At 47.2% G+C, this 20,557-nt stretch overlaps 1 protein-coding gene across 4 annotated transcripts in view; it reads right to left on the bottom strand.

The window, feature by feature from the left end:
- LOC144099521 (uncharacterized) overlaps nt 1-16,480 on the bottom strand; it is a 69,547-nt gene extending 53,067 nt beyond the window's left edge. The window contains exons 1-2 of one of the 4 annotated variants that reach the window (XM_077632892.1): nt 14,090-16,480; nt 10,736-10,868 (exon numbers count right to left, since the gene is read on the bottom strand). In XM_077632892.1, the coding sequence (XP_077489018.1) occupies nt 10,736-10,868; nt 14,090-15,568 (1,612 nt within the window). In that variant the 5' untranslated portion in view covers nt 15,569-16,480. The remainder of the gene's footprint in view (nt 1-10,735; nt 10,869-14,089) is intronic. The other 3 variants (XM_077632893.1, XM_077632890.1, XM_077632891.1) reach the window with 3 other exon arrangements.
- Nucleotides 16,481-20,557: the final 4,077 nt, after the last annotated feature.

The raw sequence follows: 20,557 nt of genomic DNA, 5'->3' as shown, positions 1-20,557 counted from the left end.
GTGTGGTTTATGGGGGTTTAACATCCTAAATTGACTCAGGATATGAGGGACACCATAATAAAGGGCTCCAAAAATTTTGACCACCTGGGGTTCTTAACGTGCACTGACATCGCACAGAGCACGGGCCTCTAGAATTTCACCTTCATCTAAATTCTACCACCGCGGCCGGGATCGAACCCACATCTTTCAAGTCAGCAGCCAAGCGCCATAACCACTGAGCCACTGAGGCGGCACTTCAGCTTTGGCCAGATAACATGCACATATTGGTGCCTACAGATCACCTATACTGGACATGGCGGCTTTTTAACGTGACAGCACAAGCAGGGCCATGACGGCGAAAACTGTCTGGCGTCGGTGTCCCCATGAATCCACCACCTGGCCCCCATGGCAGGTCTGGATTTGATTGGAGAACAATTATTTCGTTAAAACAAAGAGCTCGTCACAGGACAATCATGTTAGGTGGCCGTCAGCCCCTGGATGTGGCCGACATGGTTGGCCCACTCAATGACCCGGACTAGCGTCCATGAATCTGTTCTGGCTAGCACGGCCTCCCACCAGTCTAGAGAAGGAAGTTGCAATAAATCCGCCGGAGGTGGTTCTTCTAGCACTCCCATAGGATGTTATCACAAATAGCTCGAATACCACAGTGTTTGCACTGGAGGGTTATACAGGCTAGGATACATATGCACTAGCAGTGAAGAGTTTAGAAACAAGCGCGTCAGAAGACAACGCCACATAGTTTCCTGAGTTATAAGATTGTTCTGGAGGGGGATGTAAACGCGCCTCTCCAGCCTAAAATGGTTGGCAATGTCGTGAAATGAGGTAAAGCTGTCTCTCGAAAAATTCGAAGGAGCAGGCAAGCCCACTGCCTGGTCAACGAAACCTCGGGCTACATTGTGAGCTGCCTTATTCCCCAGATTATCCGAGTGAGCCGGGACCCAAATCAATTCTACCTCTCTCAAGGGCTGGCTGGTTTACATTCTTAAGGATGCAGAGTGATGTGGCTGAAATACAACCCTTTGTGAAATTGCGAACGGCCAATTTTGAGTCGCTGCATATAACATCAGCGGGAGTACTGGCCTCCTTCGCAGCCTCGGAGCAGTTGGTCTCGATAGACGCGGCTGCCAGCGGATCGCTAGACCCGTTCCTCGGCGCGAGTGCATACTTGTTTGTGCTTGTGCTTTGCTGCGTCCATGTAAACCGCATTGCTGTACTGGGCGCACTTGATGTACAGGGCGCAAGCCTTTGTTTGGCGATGGCCTTTATGGTGCATGGGGTCACATTCTTTCCTAAAGGGGCTCTGAAACACCTTCTGAGGAGAGGACATCAACTTGCTCAATCATTGCATTGTGTTGTCATGAACACCTGATCAAAATAATAACACTTCTACAAGCAGCAGAGAACCCACAATCACGCGTCAAAGTTGGCGAGCCCTTCCCGGCGACTTTTTCATGCTCGCAGCCTCCTCCGTTGCTCGCATCTTCGTATACATGTTGAGAGATGGCTATTGGTTAGATTCTTTCAGACGTCAGGCAGCTACCGTGGATGCGGCCAATAAGCCACGTAGCTCCGGCGGGTCAGGAACCTCTCCCCAGGAGGTAGGGCCGGCGGAGGAGCGCCGACCTTCCAGTGTGCAAAAAGTGACGAGAGGAGAGGGAAAAGCACGAAGACGCTGAAATTCAAACTTTGACTACAGATAACTCTGTTTCTACAATTCACATTAAAAAATTCTTCGTGGACAATATTCGTGAAGCGGGGTGCTTTAACCTCCCAGGCATACCTAAACTTTATTAGAGCCCTTTTCAGATCCCCTCTAATGTGTTTGGCTAGTTGTGTATTTGTGCCTCTGACTGGGAGCTCACAACATATCTTTAACCGGAAGTGGATAGCTCGACCCGCAGTAGTACGAGTGAGTCTCCCCATCTGCAACACGAAGTGCGCCTCATTCGACTCCTCGAGAGTGTTGTGGACCCCAAGGCCCAGCATTCTCTCTGCAGAGGTATTATGAAGAAGGCCAAGAGCGACTTTGTAGGCCTGCCGGATTACACTCATGACTTTATTCCTTTCAGTGAGGTCCAGACGGAGGCAGGGAACTAAGCAAATGACTCTGCTCAGAACAAAAGCCTAGACCAGGCAACAAAGATTCTTTTCCTTGATGCCCCGTCTGCAGTTGGCTATTTATCTGATAAGTCGTGCCGACATGTGGACAGTGGTTTTGAGTCTGTCTAGTGTTTTTGTTTTTGCGTTATGTTTGTATGCACATTCCCAAAATATGTATAGTAGGTACCTCCTGAATAGGGAGGCCTTTAACACACATATTTAAGGGGGACGGGAAGACATAATTCTCACCATTTTTGCATACAAGTTTGTCTCGTAAGGACAAAAAGTTCAGCTTTTTGATGCGAACTCGAGAGGCCCAATCTTCGAGCATAGGTTTCAATCCCATCCACCACTTGCTGTACTCTCTACTTGACCATCACTTCCTGTGGTTACCCACAGTGTAATGTCATCCGTGTAGAGAGAGTGCTGCAGCCCTTGTATGGCGGCATGTTTAGGGGGGAATTTAATAGGAGAGAAGTTAAAGAGAAAAGGCAAGAGGATGGAGCTTTGCAGTGTGACCCCAAAGGAATGAGACCTGACTTGATCTCACCTACCATAAGTTCAGAGGTCCTGCCCGAGAGGAAAGAACATAGATATCTAAATACTCGCTCTCCGGGAGTAATGTCAGATTGGCTAGAATTTCCTTGCAGGAGACGTTGTCGAAGGCCTTGCTCAAGTCTAACCCGAGCACAGCTCTCGTACCTGCCCCATAAATGGCATCTAGTCAAATCACGTTAATATGGCCCCTGTTAATTCGGAAACTGATAATTCGGCCTCCCTGCTCCCTCCTCTCAAAAACACACATAAGTCAATGGCACTACACACTCGTTAATTCGGAGTGAAACCGTGCGCGCACCGGTTTATTCGGACTCAAGACATGCCAGGAACGACACTAAGTCAGCTTTTGAGACACGTATGGCCGCTGTCATCACCTGGAAACCAGTGCCGGTCTGGGAACCATACTCCATTCCGAAAACGTGTGAGTGGCAGTGCTGCTACAGTAAAACCTCATTTATTTGGCTCCCGTCAATTCAGAAATTCTGAATGCCGCCAGAGTCACACCAGACTGGTGTCAGAAGCTTGCTTATTTGGATGCCGTGGGACTCACATTGGTCAATTTGGATAGACACCTGAAGAGGCGCCGTGTCTAGACACAACATGCTAGACAGGCAATTGTCCAGATATTCGTCCACAGGCCTGAACTACATACTACATTTTCTCCTGCGCCCCTCTGATCTGCACGCAAAGGCAGGTGTGTTGACGGTCAGCTTGTTCCCATCGATAGGCCACGAGAGTGCGGCCGAGTAGTTTTGTTTTCGGAGCTTCGTCGCCAGTCTTTGCCAGCCCGTGCCGACAGCAACTATAGGCTGCGCAATCAGTGAGCCAGCCAAGCTGCACACCATTTGGTACGACAACTGCCCTGTTGGAGATCTTTTTTTTTTTTTTGAAGACTTTTTGCCGCTCCCACGTCAATACATCCCTCGCTTCCATCCGTGTGGTATTTCCACTCTTCTAGTGCACCGAAAATGTCGCAGCAAGTCATATCACAAACGCTGTGATCACCCACGTATTAAAAAACATCTCACCTTCTGTCTCCTACGCAAACAGTCCATCGTGCTGCATCTAATATTTTCACACAAAGCAACACGCGAGGCTGGACGGAAAGGTGAGAACTAGGGGTGTGCAAATATTGAAATTTTCGAATACGAATCAAATACGAATATGAAGAAAAAATGGCTTCGAATATAGAATCAAATATCTGTTCAGTACAAAAAAAAATTTCAGAAAATGATAAACAAATACTGTTGCCCTTATTTATTTCAAAATAGTGCATGGTCTTTGCAACTAAAATAAACAAAACAAGACAGCCTCAGTACCGTATAAAAACATGATGTGCACAGAAATGTGAACTACTTGATTAGACAGCATAACAGTATCCAAACTATAATGAGGCCATGCGAAACAAAATGCATAAAATGACAAGATTGGCAAAAAAAAATTACATGATGACTAGTAAAACCTCATTCATTCGGAGTTCAAGGGACTGGAAGAAATGCCCGGTTTATCCGAAGGCCTCAGTTCATAAAATTACCCCCCCCCCCCCCCCGATAAAAAAAAACCCTGCCAAAAATGCGAAGATTCAGTAAGGACTTATGAGACGGCTCCATCGCGCTAACACCTGACGAGCCGCCCGTTTTGGAGTACTGGAAGAGCAACACAAATGGAAGCAAGGGGCTGGGGAACACACACTGGCGTCGGAACGGCGATACAGTTTCGAAAAGGGAAAAAGAAATAACCTGCGACGCGCCAGTCGGCGTCCGAGAGCCGTGCGGGGACTACCGGCGAATGCGCGGCCCGACAGGTGCAGTTGCCGCGGAGCAGCAGCGAAGCTCAGAAACCGAAACTACGCATTACAATGCACCACGCAATAGGCGAGATTTTTACAGGATCGCTTACCCTATTGTGACAACTCTATGCGCCCCTTCAGGAGGCTCCCGCGACATTCCGCAAGTAGGCTTTTCTGCATAGCGTAGTTTACAAAACGGGATGGCGGAGGTCACGCTCGGAGAGTTATGAAGGCGACCGGACGCATTCTTCTGATGTGGGCTTTAAATATGTAATGCATTATGGAAGGATTAAAAAAAAGAGCGATTACGCGTTGCGATTGTTCGAAGCCGGCCGTCGGCCAACTTGTTCGCTGCACGTGTGGTTTGTGGGAAAGCCCACCTGCGGAATTTCTCACGAGGTGAAGCCTTGCGGCATCGGAATGTGATCGGTCCGCGTGATAAATGACGGAGAAGGGAATAGGACCGCTGTATTGGTTTCCTGGCATTTTTAACTTGACCATCAGCTAATCTGCCCAGGTATTGTGGTTTTGCCATGGTCGAATCTATGAAAGTCTGCGCAGTATACGATCGATGGCGAGTATATGGAAATTTTCGGATATTCGGAAATTCTCGAATATCAATTTCTCGAATACGAGTATGCATCGAATATCAAACATATTCGATTTGTATTCGAAATTTCGAATATTCGCACACCCCTAGTGAGAACCCATATGCAATATGCCTGCCAGCCAGTCGCTTACACGCACTTACCTACACTTGCACGCACAATGTCATTTCAGCTGTTTGGAAAGGGCACGGCGAGGATGCCGCGTCTAGCACGTTTATGCGGCTGTCTCAACGACGGTCACTAAAATATGCATGGGCGTGGAGTCGTCTATTTGTCTGCTATGGAGCGCGCTAAGCAACTTGCATGAGCACTGCACGAGAAAAGAACTCGTGGGGAAGCAAGTGCAGAAGCACAGAACTAGTGCAGCGCGACGTCAAACCGAGTGTCAAAGTGCAGGTGATGCCAGCTGCACTGGCAAGTCGAGCGTGAGAGCGCTGCACCACCTGAACTGGTGCAGAAAGTTTAGCCAAATCAAGGAGACCTCTTAACATGTCCATAAAACCACTGGAGCTGCTGCCCACTATTATCAGTCAAGAGGCATCTTTGTGATCACAGGTTCTATATTTCTTGACACGAGAGGACCGAAAGTACTATATGCAGAACAGCGAAACGAATAGACCCACACAACGTGCCCTATGCTTCTTCTATTCCGCTGTGTCCTGTCTGGATTTGGCCCAGTTGAGTATAGCAATTAATAGTAAAAGTAGTACTAGTAGTCGGAGACATAGGGCTTAAAATCCCCATAAGTCCCTTCATCCACACCAGATCCACTGCTCTCTCCCCAAAAACTCTGTCTTTGAAGTGTTGCCACCTGCTCAGCAAGGCACCAGAGGGGTATCTAACATGCTGTCAACACTCCGCAATTCCAGCTCGAAAAGGGACCACAATGCTCACAAGAAGGTTACACTTGTTGTTGAAACGCAAATTTACATCGTAGCAGTCGGTTTTTCCAGCTGCATCTGGCGTCCCACCCTGACCACTCTCCAATGCTCCTCTCCGTAATCCTCCTCCCCCAAGCCAGGAATGGGTGCTACAAGTCCGTAATGCAAATTCTGAGTGTTACCTGACACAGGGGAAGGGAGGAATTTTTTTTTAAGCCAGGTCTAGCTTGGGTGGGGAGAGTGGACTTCTTTCTTCAGCATAATGATGGTCGCCTTGTGGGCATTGAAATGGGTGCTTAGGTATGTGCTTAGGTCTCATTCTCCATTCTGGAAGATGCAATCGACACCCCTTTTTCTTGATGCAAGAGTGGCACAGGGTTCCTGTGGGGGTTAAAGGGGGGAGCAGGGCCGCAAGCAGTGCCTCCCATCTGTGCTGATGTGTTCATAAAAGATAAGCAACCACTTGGTTCACTGTGCACAGGTTTTGAGAGCCATACACAGAAATTTCCAATCGGGGCTCTGTGAGCGTCTTCACACTGCTTCCCGGACAGTTCATGCACTTGACAGTAACACGGTGGAAGCAGCAGCGGAACCAGTTTGCGACAGTCCAGTGAGGAGGTGTTTCGACATTTCCCTTGCCCTATGGAAAGGTCTATGGGAGAGATGAATTTAGAAGCTTCCTCCTCACCTTCTAACAGAAGAAAATGTAGGACTGCGAAAGCCAGGAACGGGCACCACTGTGAAATCTGTTAAACTTACGTAGAGTCCTAATCAAGAGTACCCTTTTAATTTTTTTTGCAACCTACCTTTTTAATTGCACTAGATGCTGACAAGAGCAATGCACAAGTTCAAACGAACCAGATGTTTGGATTAACAAAAGCCAACTGCAATTGTGACATTACTCCATGGGTCACTTAACACTCAAGACACAAGTATCAAGACACGCCTTAGATGCCTACCTAACAAAAAAAGACGTTACCAAAGACAGCAGAATAACTGTCACGACCCTGCAATGAAACCCACATTTTTTTTAACAATCACAAATCTATGTACTCTATGCTCCTCCAATTACAAGGGCTTTAATTTGCAGTACTACAACTTGTCAATATCTAATAAACCGAAATGCCTACTATGACCCACTGCTATCTTACTAGCGTTTGTTAACTATCCGCACCCTACTACAGCCCACCAGGTGTATTAATACAAACACTCCTTCTGTTCCTTTCTATTTTCTTTTTCCCCAGATAAAAGGTTCACAATCCTTTCAGCTAATGAAAACACCAGGTGAGAAATGTTTACTCAGGCCGTCCTGCCAAAGGGGACGTATTTTTTTCAGCAAGGCCACTTCGTTTCCGAACTCAAGTAAAAGAACCTCAATCACACCTGAGTCAACGCTTATCATTCACCTTCAGGGGCCAAACACCTAACAGAGCTGAAGAAAGAAAAAACACAGCAGCTGCTTTCACCCAAATGTCCGTATATTTGTTGTTTTTTTAATTTATTTAATAATATTGCAGCAGCAACAAAGACGTTCAAAAAAGGATTTATGTGCTGGAGATCACGAGTGTTTTTTATAGAATAATGTATGTAACAGAAAGACATCAATGGCATTCGGCAAGCCAAAAGTACGCACACTGCAAATAACATTTTGTGCAATGTGCATCAATTCCAGTGCCATGGCAGGTGAAACGCAAGAACCCCAGAGTGCTCTGCTATGTGAGTGCATGTTAAAGAACCCCAAGTGGTCGAAATTATTCCGGAGCCCTCCACTATGGCATCCCTCACAGCCTGTGTGCAGCTTGGTACAATAAACAACTCATACCACACCTATCACCAGAACGGAGAAAGCTACAGTAATTCTGTGGTGCCCGCGGAATTACTTAGGAAGCAATTTATGCCATAACAAGTGTACACAATGCTGCCGTTGTTTTTAGTGCAAAACCACTATTCCAGGCGTACAAACATGGAGCAAAAATCTTGCCTTGTCTTGTGTTTCCTGTCTTGTGACCTTGTGGTGTCATCACAACCTGCCCACCCGACTGTGAGCAACTGACAACCATGGCAGTTAAATTAATGATTGGTCGCGAGAGGTTGCTCAGACAGAGCAACGTCGGTCACATAATCCCTGCCGGTGGCTGTCATAGAAATGGCCACATTCCAATGTAGTGGAGCATCGCTTAACCGCTGCGCCACTGGGTGGTAGTGGTATGACAACTTGCTGCGATCGTTAACCCACTAAAACCATTTAAGGTGGAGCTTAATCATCCCCTGCTTTTGCACATGTACTTGATTTACCTACATTAAACCCCTCCCATTTTTTTCGTCCTGCAGACCCATGTACTAGAGAATAATCTGGCTCAACGTGCCGCCAAGTAAGCAGCCTCTCCTAAGCCCAAAATTATTTCAAACAAAATGAAAAATATAAAAAATGTGACATTCCTGTACACCACTGCAACCATAAGGAGTGGTAGACCTGACTCAAAAGCACCCCTCTAGCTGAGCACAGCTAATTAACCACCAACACTGATGGCTCATTGTACCAACAGCCACTAACTCCAGCAGTTATCCCAATAACAGTCTCCCGTATACCCTGCCTGCTTATTTCAAGGCACTGAACAGTATTTTTATCGATACCTTTCATACTTGCCCACCCCCTTGTGAAGGCCCTTAAAGAGACACTGGGGATGAATGCAATTACAGCTCTTAGTAAAAATTGATCCTTTGGCTCCTTCTGGGTACGCTGATGTTTGTTCAGCAGGAAAAAACACAATTATTAGCGAGAAAATTGGGTTTAAAAATCGTACCCCCAGTCAATCCAAGCCCATGACGTCCTTACCAAAAGAGGATGGGTTGCCACCATATTAGAGTGAATGGCAGTGCCATGTTGCCTCTTGGACCAATACCGTTCTCACTTCGAGGTGTTTATCAGTTCACTCTCTCCTACCATATGCTAGCCGTACCGGTTAGCTCAGTTGGTGGAGTGACTGCAGGTTGAGGCGGTGGTTCCGAGTTCAAACCCCACACCCCGACGGATTTTTCTTTAACTATGAAGTTTTTGTGCAAGCCATTTAGCTTCCTTTTATAGCCATATGGCAGCACTTGGGTGGACGCCAATGAGTAATTACTCCCTTAATAAGCCTCTGGGATCCGTGCCAAAAATTCACTGTTGACACAAGCTGTTCACGAAATCAGCCAGTGATGGCGATAGATGTATTTCGTTTTCTGGTCTTTTCTAGCCACAAAAGCTTGGTCCTTGGTGCTCCTCCGACCCGGACGATTAGGAATTCAAATTCACTCCGGCGTACTCCGTCAAAGACATTGGTCTATCAATCTGGCCACGGCCTGTATCCCCGCCCGTGTAAAGGTCTATCAAAGGCAAAGGAGCAGCTTCTGCTCAACCTGTATATTAATACTTTGCTGTGCCCGGCAGCTCTCAACACCTCCTTCTTTCTCAGGCAGCTGTCCGCACTATGTGGAGAAGACTTCGGACATCTACCACATGGTGTGGGCCTGCCCCTCCAACCCTCTATCCCCCCTCACCCTGTTAAGATCGGCGCCAGCGGGTCTCATCATTAGCAACGGAGACAGCATCTCTCACCTGCTGGAAGCCAACGCTAAGCTTCTTCGGGATGGTCCCAAGCCACGCGATAAGAATCGCTCCCACGTTCCCAACCCGAGTACACCGAAGAGCGTCGCCCGGATGGGCTCGGGGCGAAGCGGAGAGGCCGCCCCAGTGATAGAGCGGTAGCTAATCCCAAATGCCGGTGACTAAGCTGAGGGAACTAATGTGGCCTGGTTCCGGGTAGACGACGGTCGGCGTAGGAAAACGGCAAAGGATTAGCGGTCGTCGTCTGCCAGCCTTCGCAGGCGTCGCCAGGAACGAAGCGACCCTTTCGGCTACTGGACCCGACCGTGCGTTCTTGTCCGGGACGTCAACTGACATCTAAAGAACAGGTGTCGGCGGTGTGTGGAATCTTTCGGCTGGCTATGAGATCATACCCCTCCGCCGTCGACGTGGTCACTAGGGCATCCTCCTCTCTCCCTGGCTCAACACGTGACGAGGGCGTATCCTTATGTGCGGTGGTGCATGCTTGTGCACGATAATGCAAGTTTTAGACCACTCCCACCCTGGCGGAGACGTCCTCAACCTGGGGAATCGAGGGACGAAGAATTGTATAAAACTCGCCAAAGAGTGCAGCGAAAAATCGTGCTCCATCATGCTCCTTCTGGATGCTCCTTTTGGGATGCTCCATTTTGCATCCTCCATTATGATCCAACATTAAGATCCTCTCTTCGGAGAGAAGTTCACTTGTAATCTCCGACTATGTAACTAATGTAAATAAACCCACTAGTAACCTTCCTCCCATCATCCAATTCCTTTAAGTCGTCGGCAGTCCTGCCCTGGTGGTGGTGGCGGTGTTCGGAGCAAGCGTCGTTCCTGACCTGTGGTTTTGTCGAGCGACTCCGAACCCCACATCCAAACACCCCAACCCCACCCGGGAGGACTGGGAGGCGACCCTGCTCGGCTCCTCTGACCTACATGTCCAAAAGGCCCTGGTTGAGCACGCCCAGGCAGCGGCCGACGACACTGGGGTCCCGTACTAGGGACCTCCATCTAGTGTTTGTGAGGGCCGGCCCCTTAAAAGCCTGTCCAATCATACCTCCCTGCGCCTTTTTCGAGGCAATAAAACTCGGAAGTGGACTTTTTGTCATTGGACTACCGCCGTCTATCAAGCCAGGCAAACTTCCATTTGCCCTCAGAGTCCGCCTTTAAAGCAAGCAAGTGAAAAGGGACTCACTGTTGAGGCCCATGAAGTACATCCAGCGGAGGCGCTTGACGTGCTGCGAACTCTGCACGTGGTAGTCAAACTGCTCAGGCTGCTCCATCTCCACGTTGCACAGGGTGCAGCCAAAGACAGCCTTCTTCCCATCCTGCACAACAGAGAGGGGGGCCCACAGACTAAGCCGACAAGCAGCACACATACGGGCAAGCTTAAGGGAAGACGCGTCAAATAAAGTAGAAAATTTGGTCAATATTTCCTATTTTTCTTTTTTTCAGGTGTTCACCTGCCTTGTGATGACAAAGTACAGTGAAATATGCAGTACAAACTCAGAAAATAAGGGTTTTTAGATGCGTGGTCGTCAAAATGTGCGAGCAAATTTTAATGCATGGTGGTCGAAATGTGTGAGCAAATTATGCTGCGGATGGTCCCAGTGCATTCGCAAATTCCGTTGTTATCGGACATGGACTTCCACTACCTCAATATCACCATGAAGAGGGCAGATCAGAAGATCAGAGCCTTCGTTGGTTGCGACACCTCATTTCTCTGACCACAACAAAAAGCATACGAGGCTATAAATGAGGAAAACAAGAAAATAAACTTTAAGGTTGATTTTCTCAGCTTTTACTTTCCCTGCGGTTGCTAACAATCATCCCTTCGGCGTTTTGTAACAAATGATAGTAGAGTTGTCCTGTTTTTTGCGTGTGGATTCTGAGATGTTCATGAGTGCAGTAAAGCCCTTGATTTTCCTATGTACACAAGAAATGTTTTTTGAAATTCATTTTCGTAAAAAATTTTCCATGGAATTATGCAAGGGAGTCGACCTTTCATTTCCATACTGGGCATCTAAAAGAAAAGAATAGTTTTATTGCACAAAACATGGCCTTGGAAACACACCAACTAAAAAAAAAAAAAGTGTTCACTTTTGTCTTAGTATTTAATGCCCCGGGGGTGACATTACAAATGTATAATTGTAATTACTTAGCAAATACTCCACTTAGCTTAAAATAAAATGCAGTTCCAAAATAAGCATAAAAAGTCACATATCTATGCCAAGTTTGACTCTGTTTCATGCATAATTAATGAAAAGTTTCAACTGCTGTGTACCCCCTAACGGGCCGCTATCCAGCGGAAATTGGGAGACTTCAATTCACTTCCGCGAGATCCACAGACACATGAGCAAGTACTTTCGCAGCACTGTGGCAGCTATACTCATTTCATACATAGCAGGCAACGCAGTGGAGGCTGCGGAAATAGTGAGTCTGCGAAACCGTATTACTCCACCATATCATTCGTTCTTCTCGAAAACTCAGCGCGTGTTTAAACAAAAACAAAGAGCGGTATAAAATGTAGTGGTAGAAATGAAAATTATGGTCGAAGCTATGAGATGCTAAGGACTTGTACCCTTCCTTTATAATTTTCACTGAGTGTGAACTACTTTTCAGGCACAGATGGACTAAGGGCGATTCGCCCTACCCACCGTGTATCAGACCGCCAAAGTCATTCTTACTTCTCGAAGTCTTGACGAGTTGGAGGATGAAAATGTGGCACGAGGTGAAGCAAAGTCCAGGAGATTGCCATTCACGGCACTTAATATTAATAGGTCGCAACGAAATATGGTTGTTTTCACGTTTGTTGTGGGGCGAACTACTTTTTGGGCGCGGAATCCGCATGTGCAAACAGACGCGCTAGTTTTGGCAGCGTTGCCTGCTGTGTATGAAACGGAGTATAGGTTTCTTCCTAGTGTTGCTTGACTTGACTGCGCACGTGTTACGTCTCAGTCTGTTCAACTAAGTAGTGAACGATAAAGGGAGTTCAGTACACTGCCCTTCCGCCTACACATATCATTAAAATGGAAGGGACGAGGGGAGAGGGCATGGAGGCATAATGCTTGCTTGTGGGCCTTTATCTGTCAAGCTGCCATTCTTTGCACCAGTTTTGCTCCCAGCTTCCTCCACTGCAGTCAACGAGATAATAGACCTTACTATCCACCCGGTACTACGATACTGCCTAATTCACTAAGGGGTCTACTATGATTTCACTGATGCTGTGGGATTCAGCACTGGTAATCAATGGAAGACAAAAACGTACGTTGCACTGTCAAGAGTACTCAAGCCGAAAAGTTTGGTGCAACTTCAAAGAAAAGGTCATTCCGAATTGACAGTGATGGCAGGTGGTAAAATATTTATGCTCCCAAACTTTCTAAAACAATGATTGAAAACATTATTTATAAAATAAGGACCTATTAGACTACCATAATTTCACACACAACAGCGCTACTGCAAACAAAATATATATGTCCCGCACTCTGATGAGTCCATGAAAATATCCAGCAAACCAATACAACATACACAAGCCTCAAGAAATAGGAGAACAAGGAGCCACCAAGCGAGCCACCAACCCTGCCTAACCTTTCTAACTAACCCTTCTAATCGGCACCCCCAAGAAAGAAAAAAATTAACATCACCATATCTTTTCCTTGATTTCAATTAATGCTGCCTTGTTCCACATATCTGCCAGAGAGCACTTAGATTTTTAATCTCTAGTCTACAGTAAACTCCAGCAGAAGTTCTTTAAGTCTGTTTCGTTTATGGCCATCATTATCAGCCTATGCACACTGCAAGACAAAGGCCTCTCTCTTACCTTTCCAATTACCTCTCTCCTGTGCCAACTACAGCTAACTTCCTAATCTCAGTCCCACATCTAACCTTCTGCCGACCCCTGCTAAGCTTGCCTTCTCTTGGAATCCACTCTGTAACCCTAAGGGACTGATGAGTAAGGGAGTGATGATGACCTTCCCTTTGCATTACAAGCGCCCCCCCCCCCCCCCCCCATTGCCCGCTATTTTTCTTGATTTCAACTAGGATGTCATTAAACTGCATTTCTTCCCTGACTCAGTCTGCCCTCTTGCAGTTTCTTAATGGACATACATCAATCTCTGGTGGAAGCAGAACAAAAATATAATGGCACATGCTAGGGAACAGGACAGTGCTCTCCCACAGCTCTCATGCCATCTTTTTCTGCTGCTGCCGCCATTTAACAGAAGATTTTCATATGACGTCATGGGTGCTGTGATGGACATTTGGCATAGCTTTCACTGTGCAAGTCAAAGAAGGTGGTGATAACTGGATTTGAAAAACATGCAGGCTTTTGCTGTGGTAACGAATGTCAAATGTTGCTCCAAGCTGATTATACCAACTAGCGCAGCTTCCCACTCTGTTTACCAGTTCATTAAAAGTACATTTTTATGTGGTAAAGCTACACATCAAATAGAAGAGTCAACAGTGCAGGGTATTGCTCTCTAATACCAGTGCAAAGGTGCCTTCGTATTTCACCTCCCCGAAATGCAGCTCTGGCATTGGTTTAGCTCACCTGACCAATCATGCTCATGTCATCTGGAGGTGCACCCACTTCTCGTGTGTCCCGGAGGAGTCGCTCTATGAAGCGATGAACCGAATGCTGAATGCTGTCCCGGACTGAAACTGGGATGCTCCCGGGTTGCTGAAGCTCAATGACGGGACATAGGTCAGTCAGCTGGGTCACCTCCACCAAGGGCTCGTCCCCACCTTCCTCCACCATGACGAAAGCGTGCTCAGAGGTTAAGTCACCTGCAGCTCCATCACCATCACCTCCGAGGCTTGCTGTCTCGCCCTGCACCTCCCCATCTGCAGTGCTTTCCATTGTCGCCTCACCTTCCTGCCCCTCTTCCCCCTCACAGACACAAAGTTCTGCACTCTCTGCTGCATTGTCATCACCAGCATCTGCGTTTTCAGAATCCCCAGCTGCAGCTTGTTCAAAAGTATCACCACCACCAGCATCATCTCCCGCAGAGGAAGCAACTGCTCCATCCTTGCTCTCTTGCTCGTCGTCGTGTTCAGCAAAGGCTCCATCCTTGCACTCTTGTTCTTCGACGTACTCCGCATCTGCCTCGTCTTCTTGTCTGTCCGCAGGCTCCGCCTCGGCGGCTTCCCCATCTTCGTTTTCGCCGCCCTCGGGACCCTCCGCGTCGTCCACGTCATCAACGACCTGCGCGTCGTCCACGTCTTCATCCCACTCTTCGTACTCGACGCCTTCGCCATCCTCGTACTCAGCGCCTTCCTCAACTTCGTCGGCCTCGCCGTCCCACTCTTCGACAGCGCCCTCAGCCTCCTCCTCTTCCTCCGCAGCTTCGGCCACCTCTTCGCCGTCCTGCAATTCTTCCCCGGCCTCCTCGGCGCCCTCTTCATCGACCTCAGCGTACTCCTCGCCGTTCACGTTCTCCGCACTTTCGTCGAGCGCCCGGCCCTCTTGGTCGGCATCGTCATCGTCCATGTCGCACCCTTCCGCCTCGCCTGCAGTCTCTTCGTCGGCAGCGTCCGCGTTCTCGTCACCCTCTGGGTCAACTTTCTCCGCTTCAGCGTGCGTGGAGTCTTCTTCCTCCTCGCCGCCACTGTACCTCTGGCTGTCGTCCGCCTTCTGGTCTTCGACTGTTCCCGGCGAGGCCCCTTCGTCGTCGTCGGCGTCGAGGACCAGCGCTTCGAACGCGGAGTCCTCGGCTTCTTCGTCGGTGGCGTCGCCACCAGCCCTGTCCGGGGCTTCTTCCAGCTCCACTGGTTCAGGTGCCGCAACGGCCGCAGCCTCGGTGTCTGCCTCGTTCTTCTTGGCGCTCGGTTCAACGGCGGCGCGAGCGTTCGACGCCAGCTTTCGAACGACGCTCACGGGCTCGGAAAGCTTTTCTACCACCACTATCGCAGCTGGTAAACGGCTCTCCAACTGTCCCGACGCGGCGTACGTGTCTGCCGACGATGCAGCGCATCTGGCCAGGGTCCCTGTTTTACGGCCTCGCCGCGCCGTATTTCTGCGCGGAGGCATGTTGCTTCCCCAGTTCGGAGAAGCGTGGATCTCTGCCTGCAGACCCTGAACGCCCTTACCTATGATATGCGGGCAGATAAGCAGAGCTGGTGGCTCCGTGCAGATGCGGAGAGACACGAGACCACTCGCTGCTTTGAGTTATGCTCAGAATGTGCCGATAAAATGCGGCGTGTAGTCAACCGACGCAATCCCTAAACACAACATGGCGCGGTACGTTTCGGATTGGCTTGACTTACTACACAAGCAGTGCGCAAATCCCATTAGTGGCCCGAACAAAGGCATTCTTACGAAAAAAGAAATAGAAACATTTTCAGCTTACGCGCTTTCACATAAATAATTACGTGCAATAAAAAACGGGCATTACTGAATCTGGAAGAGATTATGCCAAAGGCGCTAATGTGCGACCTATTTACGAGAAAGGTGTTACGTATGGTTGTACGCAAACTTTTCGTTGCTGCGACCGCATCAAAATATCGCCAGCATGCTCTGACCCTTGAAACGAACGAGGGAGGAGTGTCCTGGAGAAATGGGAATGGAAACCGCCTTAACGCCTGCCCTTCGCGTTTAAGCGCTAACGATAATAACAATAATAATCTCTCTTTGCAAACACACATGCACAAAACAAAGAAAATGGCGCGTAAAGCAGCACTGTGAGAGGTCGAATATAGAGGTAAGAACCAATATGCTGTGAGCCTGCCAGCGAGTCGCAATTTACACACACACACGCACTGCACACGGATCAGGTGCCGCGACTCTGTGCGATCGGCAGGGTGGGATTTCCGCACAGCCAGGGGGACTGCCAAAAAGTTCCTTATCGCCTCCGGGCCGTCGGAATCACGTGTGCTCGTGCCGGACAGTGGGTGCGGGCGTGCTTGCTCGGGCTGAGGGGAACGTTTATATAGTGCGTCCGAGAGCGGAGTCGTGGGGGTGTCGATGATGTGTATGAATGAAAAGCATTCAACTAACGCCGCACGTCGTGACGTACCCGTTGGGCGAGCAGAAACCCAGCGCCTGCGGGAACGTTTTATTTCGCCCGCCTGCCGTACGTGGCGTTGGTATCTAGGATAGAGCTAGATACTCAATGGGTTAATAGAATTGCGCGTAAGTCTGCCATATATTGTCCCAAGCAACCAAGTTAAGGGGGAAAGCTACACTGGATGTTTGAGAACTTCTTTTCTAGGTGCCCAGCTGAAAAGCCCATGGGTTCCAATTGGATCGAATTTTTCGAATTGGGCCAGTTAGGTTCTCGGACACCGATTGGACGCGCTTCCTATTGGTTTCCGTGGTGAATTAAATCAATTGAAACCAATTAGATTTTCTCCCAGCACCATTGGGGAACATTCTACTTTGTGGCAATATTATACAGTGAATTCACGTTCATAGTATTCCAGCGCAACGGCACATAGCCAAAGAAAAGAAGAAGGACGAACACAGCGCTGCTTCTTTTCCGCCTTCTTTTCTTTGGCTATGTGCCGTTGTGCTGGAATACTATGGACGTGAATCAAGATTACCGATTAGCCCAAGAACTGACTCTACGGATTATACAGTGAAATTGAAGTTATGAGAATTGCACACTGTTCAGGAAGTGAAGTCAAACAAAAGCGTCACACACAAGGAACTATACTCAATACATATCCACAGAACACACTTTTGCTTCCAATTATATACTCCATTAATGGGATACTCCTGATGGAGCCAGTGACGCTTGTCCGCTGAGCGAAATTATTTCATTCTACTCATACCCGCGGTCGTGGTGAATATGAAAACAATTCAGCAGGTAAAGCTGCTAATATCTTTTTAACAGAAACCTCTATGTTCACTGTTGTAGGCCAATAATGAGCAATATATGTAGCTATGACATCAAACACCTGAAACCTCTGGAACCTGCCCTTTGGAATGTCCAATTGGAATCCCAAGAACGTTGGACAAGCTGCTGCCACTTGGAACCAAGTAACTGCAATTGGTTCCACTTAATACCAGTCGGAATTGTGATTGGAACCAATGAATTTTTTCAGCTGGTTATGCTAGGCTACATGTCTACTGAAGGGGCCAAACAAGCTCGGCGTGAAGTCAGCTTACGTAGGCAAGCTTACCAGAACTGCTCAGGCCGACTTTGCTGAAAGACCCTGGGTCGAGGTTGGTGACTGACATCGCGGCGTTCCAGAGACATAGGTGTTTTGCCGACTTCGCAACGTAGGGCCGAGCAGCAGTCAATAGACAACCGAGATCAAATTTTAATTGCTTGGTAACTGGGTCGAGATCATGTGCCAATGCCAGCCCTAGTAAAAACCAATCCCTTTGACATCCCTGTCCCACCATCCACCATCGTTGCCCCGATAACTGATAGCTAGCTATATGAATGCAGCTTTCTGTCTTGGGTCCCTCTCCTTTCTTACTTTTGTAACCCGGAGAGCTTCGCCGGAATATTAAGCAGTTGCTGCACAACAGCACCCAGTGGTCTGCAGCTTGCTCAGTACTGAATTAAGTCAATGTCAAGCAAGCCGTGAACCAACTGCTTAATATTCCCCACGATCCAAGCTGCGCCACTTACTTCAGTGCATAACGGCTGCAAGAAAAATAATAGCACCATAAGGCAAACCTCTTCTTAAACATAAAACGTTTTATTGCATGAAGCATAGATCAGTGTTGTGCACAGCTTTTATTTATCCAGGTAATAATCTTCCACTCTATCACTTTATTTACTCTGCACTCATTTCAAGTGCAATTTTTCGCATCGCACAACAAGAATTCGACTTTCTTTGTACAGAAGCACTAAAAACCAGAGAAAACAAAGTGAAGGAGCAGGCACACACGTGGACGTGCCAACCACCAAAACCACGAAAAGGTCGCTGCAGAGATACTTCACAAATTGCACGCTGTTGTAGCAAGGTGCGAATGCTCTTTTACCATTCATGTGACAGGGCGAAAGATGACACCAAAGTGTTCACATTTTTAATCTCTAATGCTTCTGAAAGCTTACGCATCACTTGTCCTGCATCTCTGTGCAGTTTCCAAGTGCAGGTCAAGATGACCAATAATCTTTTTATTTTACTGCAACACTGCTTTTTTTTATTTAGTTTTCAAGGATAACTAACTAGCATAGATCTTAACAAAAAGTAATAAACCTGTAAGGGTGCTGCTTGTTAGACAGGTGCACTGCATGATGATAACCAACCTTCACTAGTGTACACATTCTAGACAAGCCCTTTTTAAAATACAGGAAGGTGTTGTCAACCTATGGCATTACCTCCTTAATGTGTTTGTTTCTGAAGGTCTGATCTCATTGGCTCACTGAGATTCCTGAGCACTTTTATCACTGCAAAAAAAGTAGCAGTAGAAATATATTCAGCCTCTGGAGGTATCTCGTCATTTGTTCCGCCTTGTGTGAGTCAAATATAAAAAGTAAGGGGAAAATGGTATGTGGAGTATAATGCCCCGAAGCTGCATGTGAGCTAGGAGTCATGGCACAGCGAAGGGCTTCGGATTAGTATGGAGAAACTGGTTCTGCATGTTTGCTGTGGGTGACACCAAAATGGAGGACTCCAGATTATTTGAGACTACCTGTGGTTGTTTAATGTGTAATGAGTGCACAGTACGTGCAGTGTTTTTGTATTGCCCCTCCATCAAAACGGGGCTGCACCATCGAGGATTTGATCTTGCAAACTTGGGTTCAGTGGCTAAAGGCACTGAGCTGCTGCAGCAAGTAAGTAGGGAAACAGGCCAGAATTAAAGCAGCATTTTCCTGCCCGAAACAGCTTGCACCGTTGATTTGTTAGATGATCTCGTGTAGTTTATGCTTTAATCTGTGGTGTGGCACATGTGGGCAATTTAACAGATGTATTTTACAAACTAAAAACAGCACTTGTGCCACATCCTTGATATGCTGTCCACCATCCCAGGAACTGTAGTTACGTAACACCAGTTTGGAAAAAACAAACGAAAACATTTGGTGCAAACAAACTTTAGAAATTAGAGAAAAAAATGGGTCTACTCGTGAGCAAAAATTTCCTTCACTTCTTTGATGACAGAGGAAGTGTCCCACCTATTAAAAGCAATGTTAAATGTGTGAACATACACGAGACCATTTCGCCTTTCATGATATTAGTGGCTTTCTTTCTGTAGACTTAGTTGGAAATGAACTATTCTCACAGAAAAGAGATCTACGTTGAGCTAACAGTGCACCAAAGATGTTGTCTGCTTCTATATTTTTTCAAGTAGAATTTTGGCGCCAATGATGAATGCACCAAAATATCAAGCACACCAATAAAACACTGCATTGACAAAAAATATGAATAGCCATTTCTCTCTGAAAATGTTCAAAAGACGTTTGTCACAGCAAAATCTAGAAGTGACAGCACAAAGAAGACATCAATTCTCATTTTTTCAAGTGATTCTGGAACCAGCTACAAGCAGAAAACAGGGCATTCCTGTGAGAAATTATTTTTTGTCTCATGTTACAAACAAAATAAATTTCCTATCACACTTTGCTTAAGTCATATAACTTGGCCCTCTCCAAAATTGTTCTGAATACCAAAGGTCTACCAAAAAATGTTCACTTAAACATGAATTAATTAAATAAATAAGCTTTTAGAAATATTACATTAGTGTGACTGTTGATCCGGTAAAAACAGCAATCCTAGCTGGTAATATGCCTGTTAAAAGAACATGTTATTTAAGAAAGTATGAACAAAGATGATAGGTATGAACAACACCTTTTGGGGGAAAATATCACACAGAGGATTCTTCCCATAACTTAGGGAGATTTGCTGTCCAAATCAAAATCATCATCATCATCACCCGCCTGACTATATACGCCCTCTGCACAGCAAAGGCCTCTCCCATATGTCTCTCCAATAACCCTGTCCTTTGCCAGCTGCGCCCACCATACACCCACAAACTTCCTGACCTCCATCACCCACCTGACTTCCGCCTGGCCCCTGCTAGTACTTGCCTTCTGTTTAAATCCACACCGTTACCCTTAAGGACGTA

Source organism: Amblyomma americanum, chromosome 7 (genome assembly GCF_052857255.1).
Source record: "Amblyomma americanum isolate KBUSLIRL-KWMA chromosome 7, ASM5285725v1, whole genome shotgun sequence".
In the NCBI taxonomy this organism is placed as follows: Eukaryota; Metazoa; Arthropoda; class Arachnida; order Ixodida; family Ixodidae; genus Amblyomma; species Amblyomma americanum.
The sequence above is the reverse complement of the archived record's forward strand: the minus strand, read 5'-3'. Positions and strand labels throughout refer to the sequence as shown.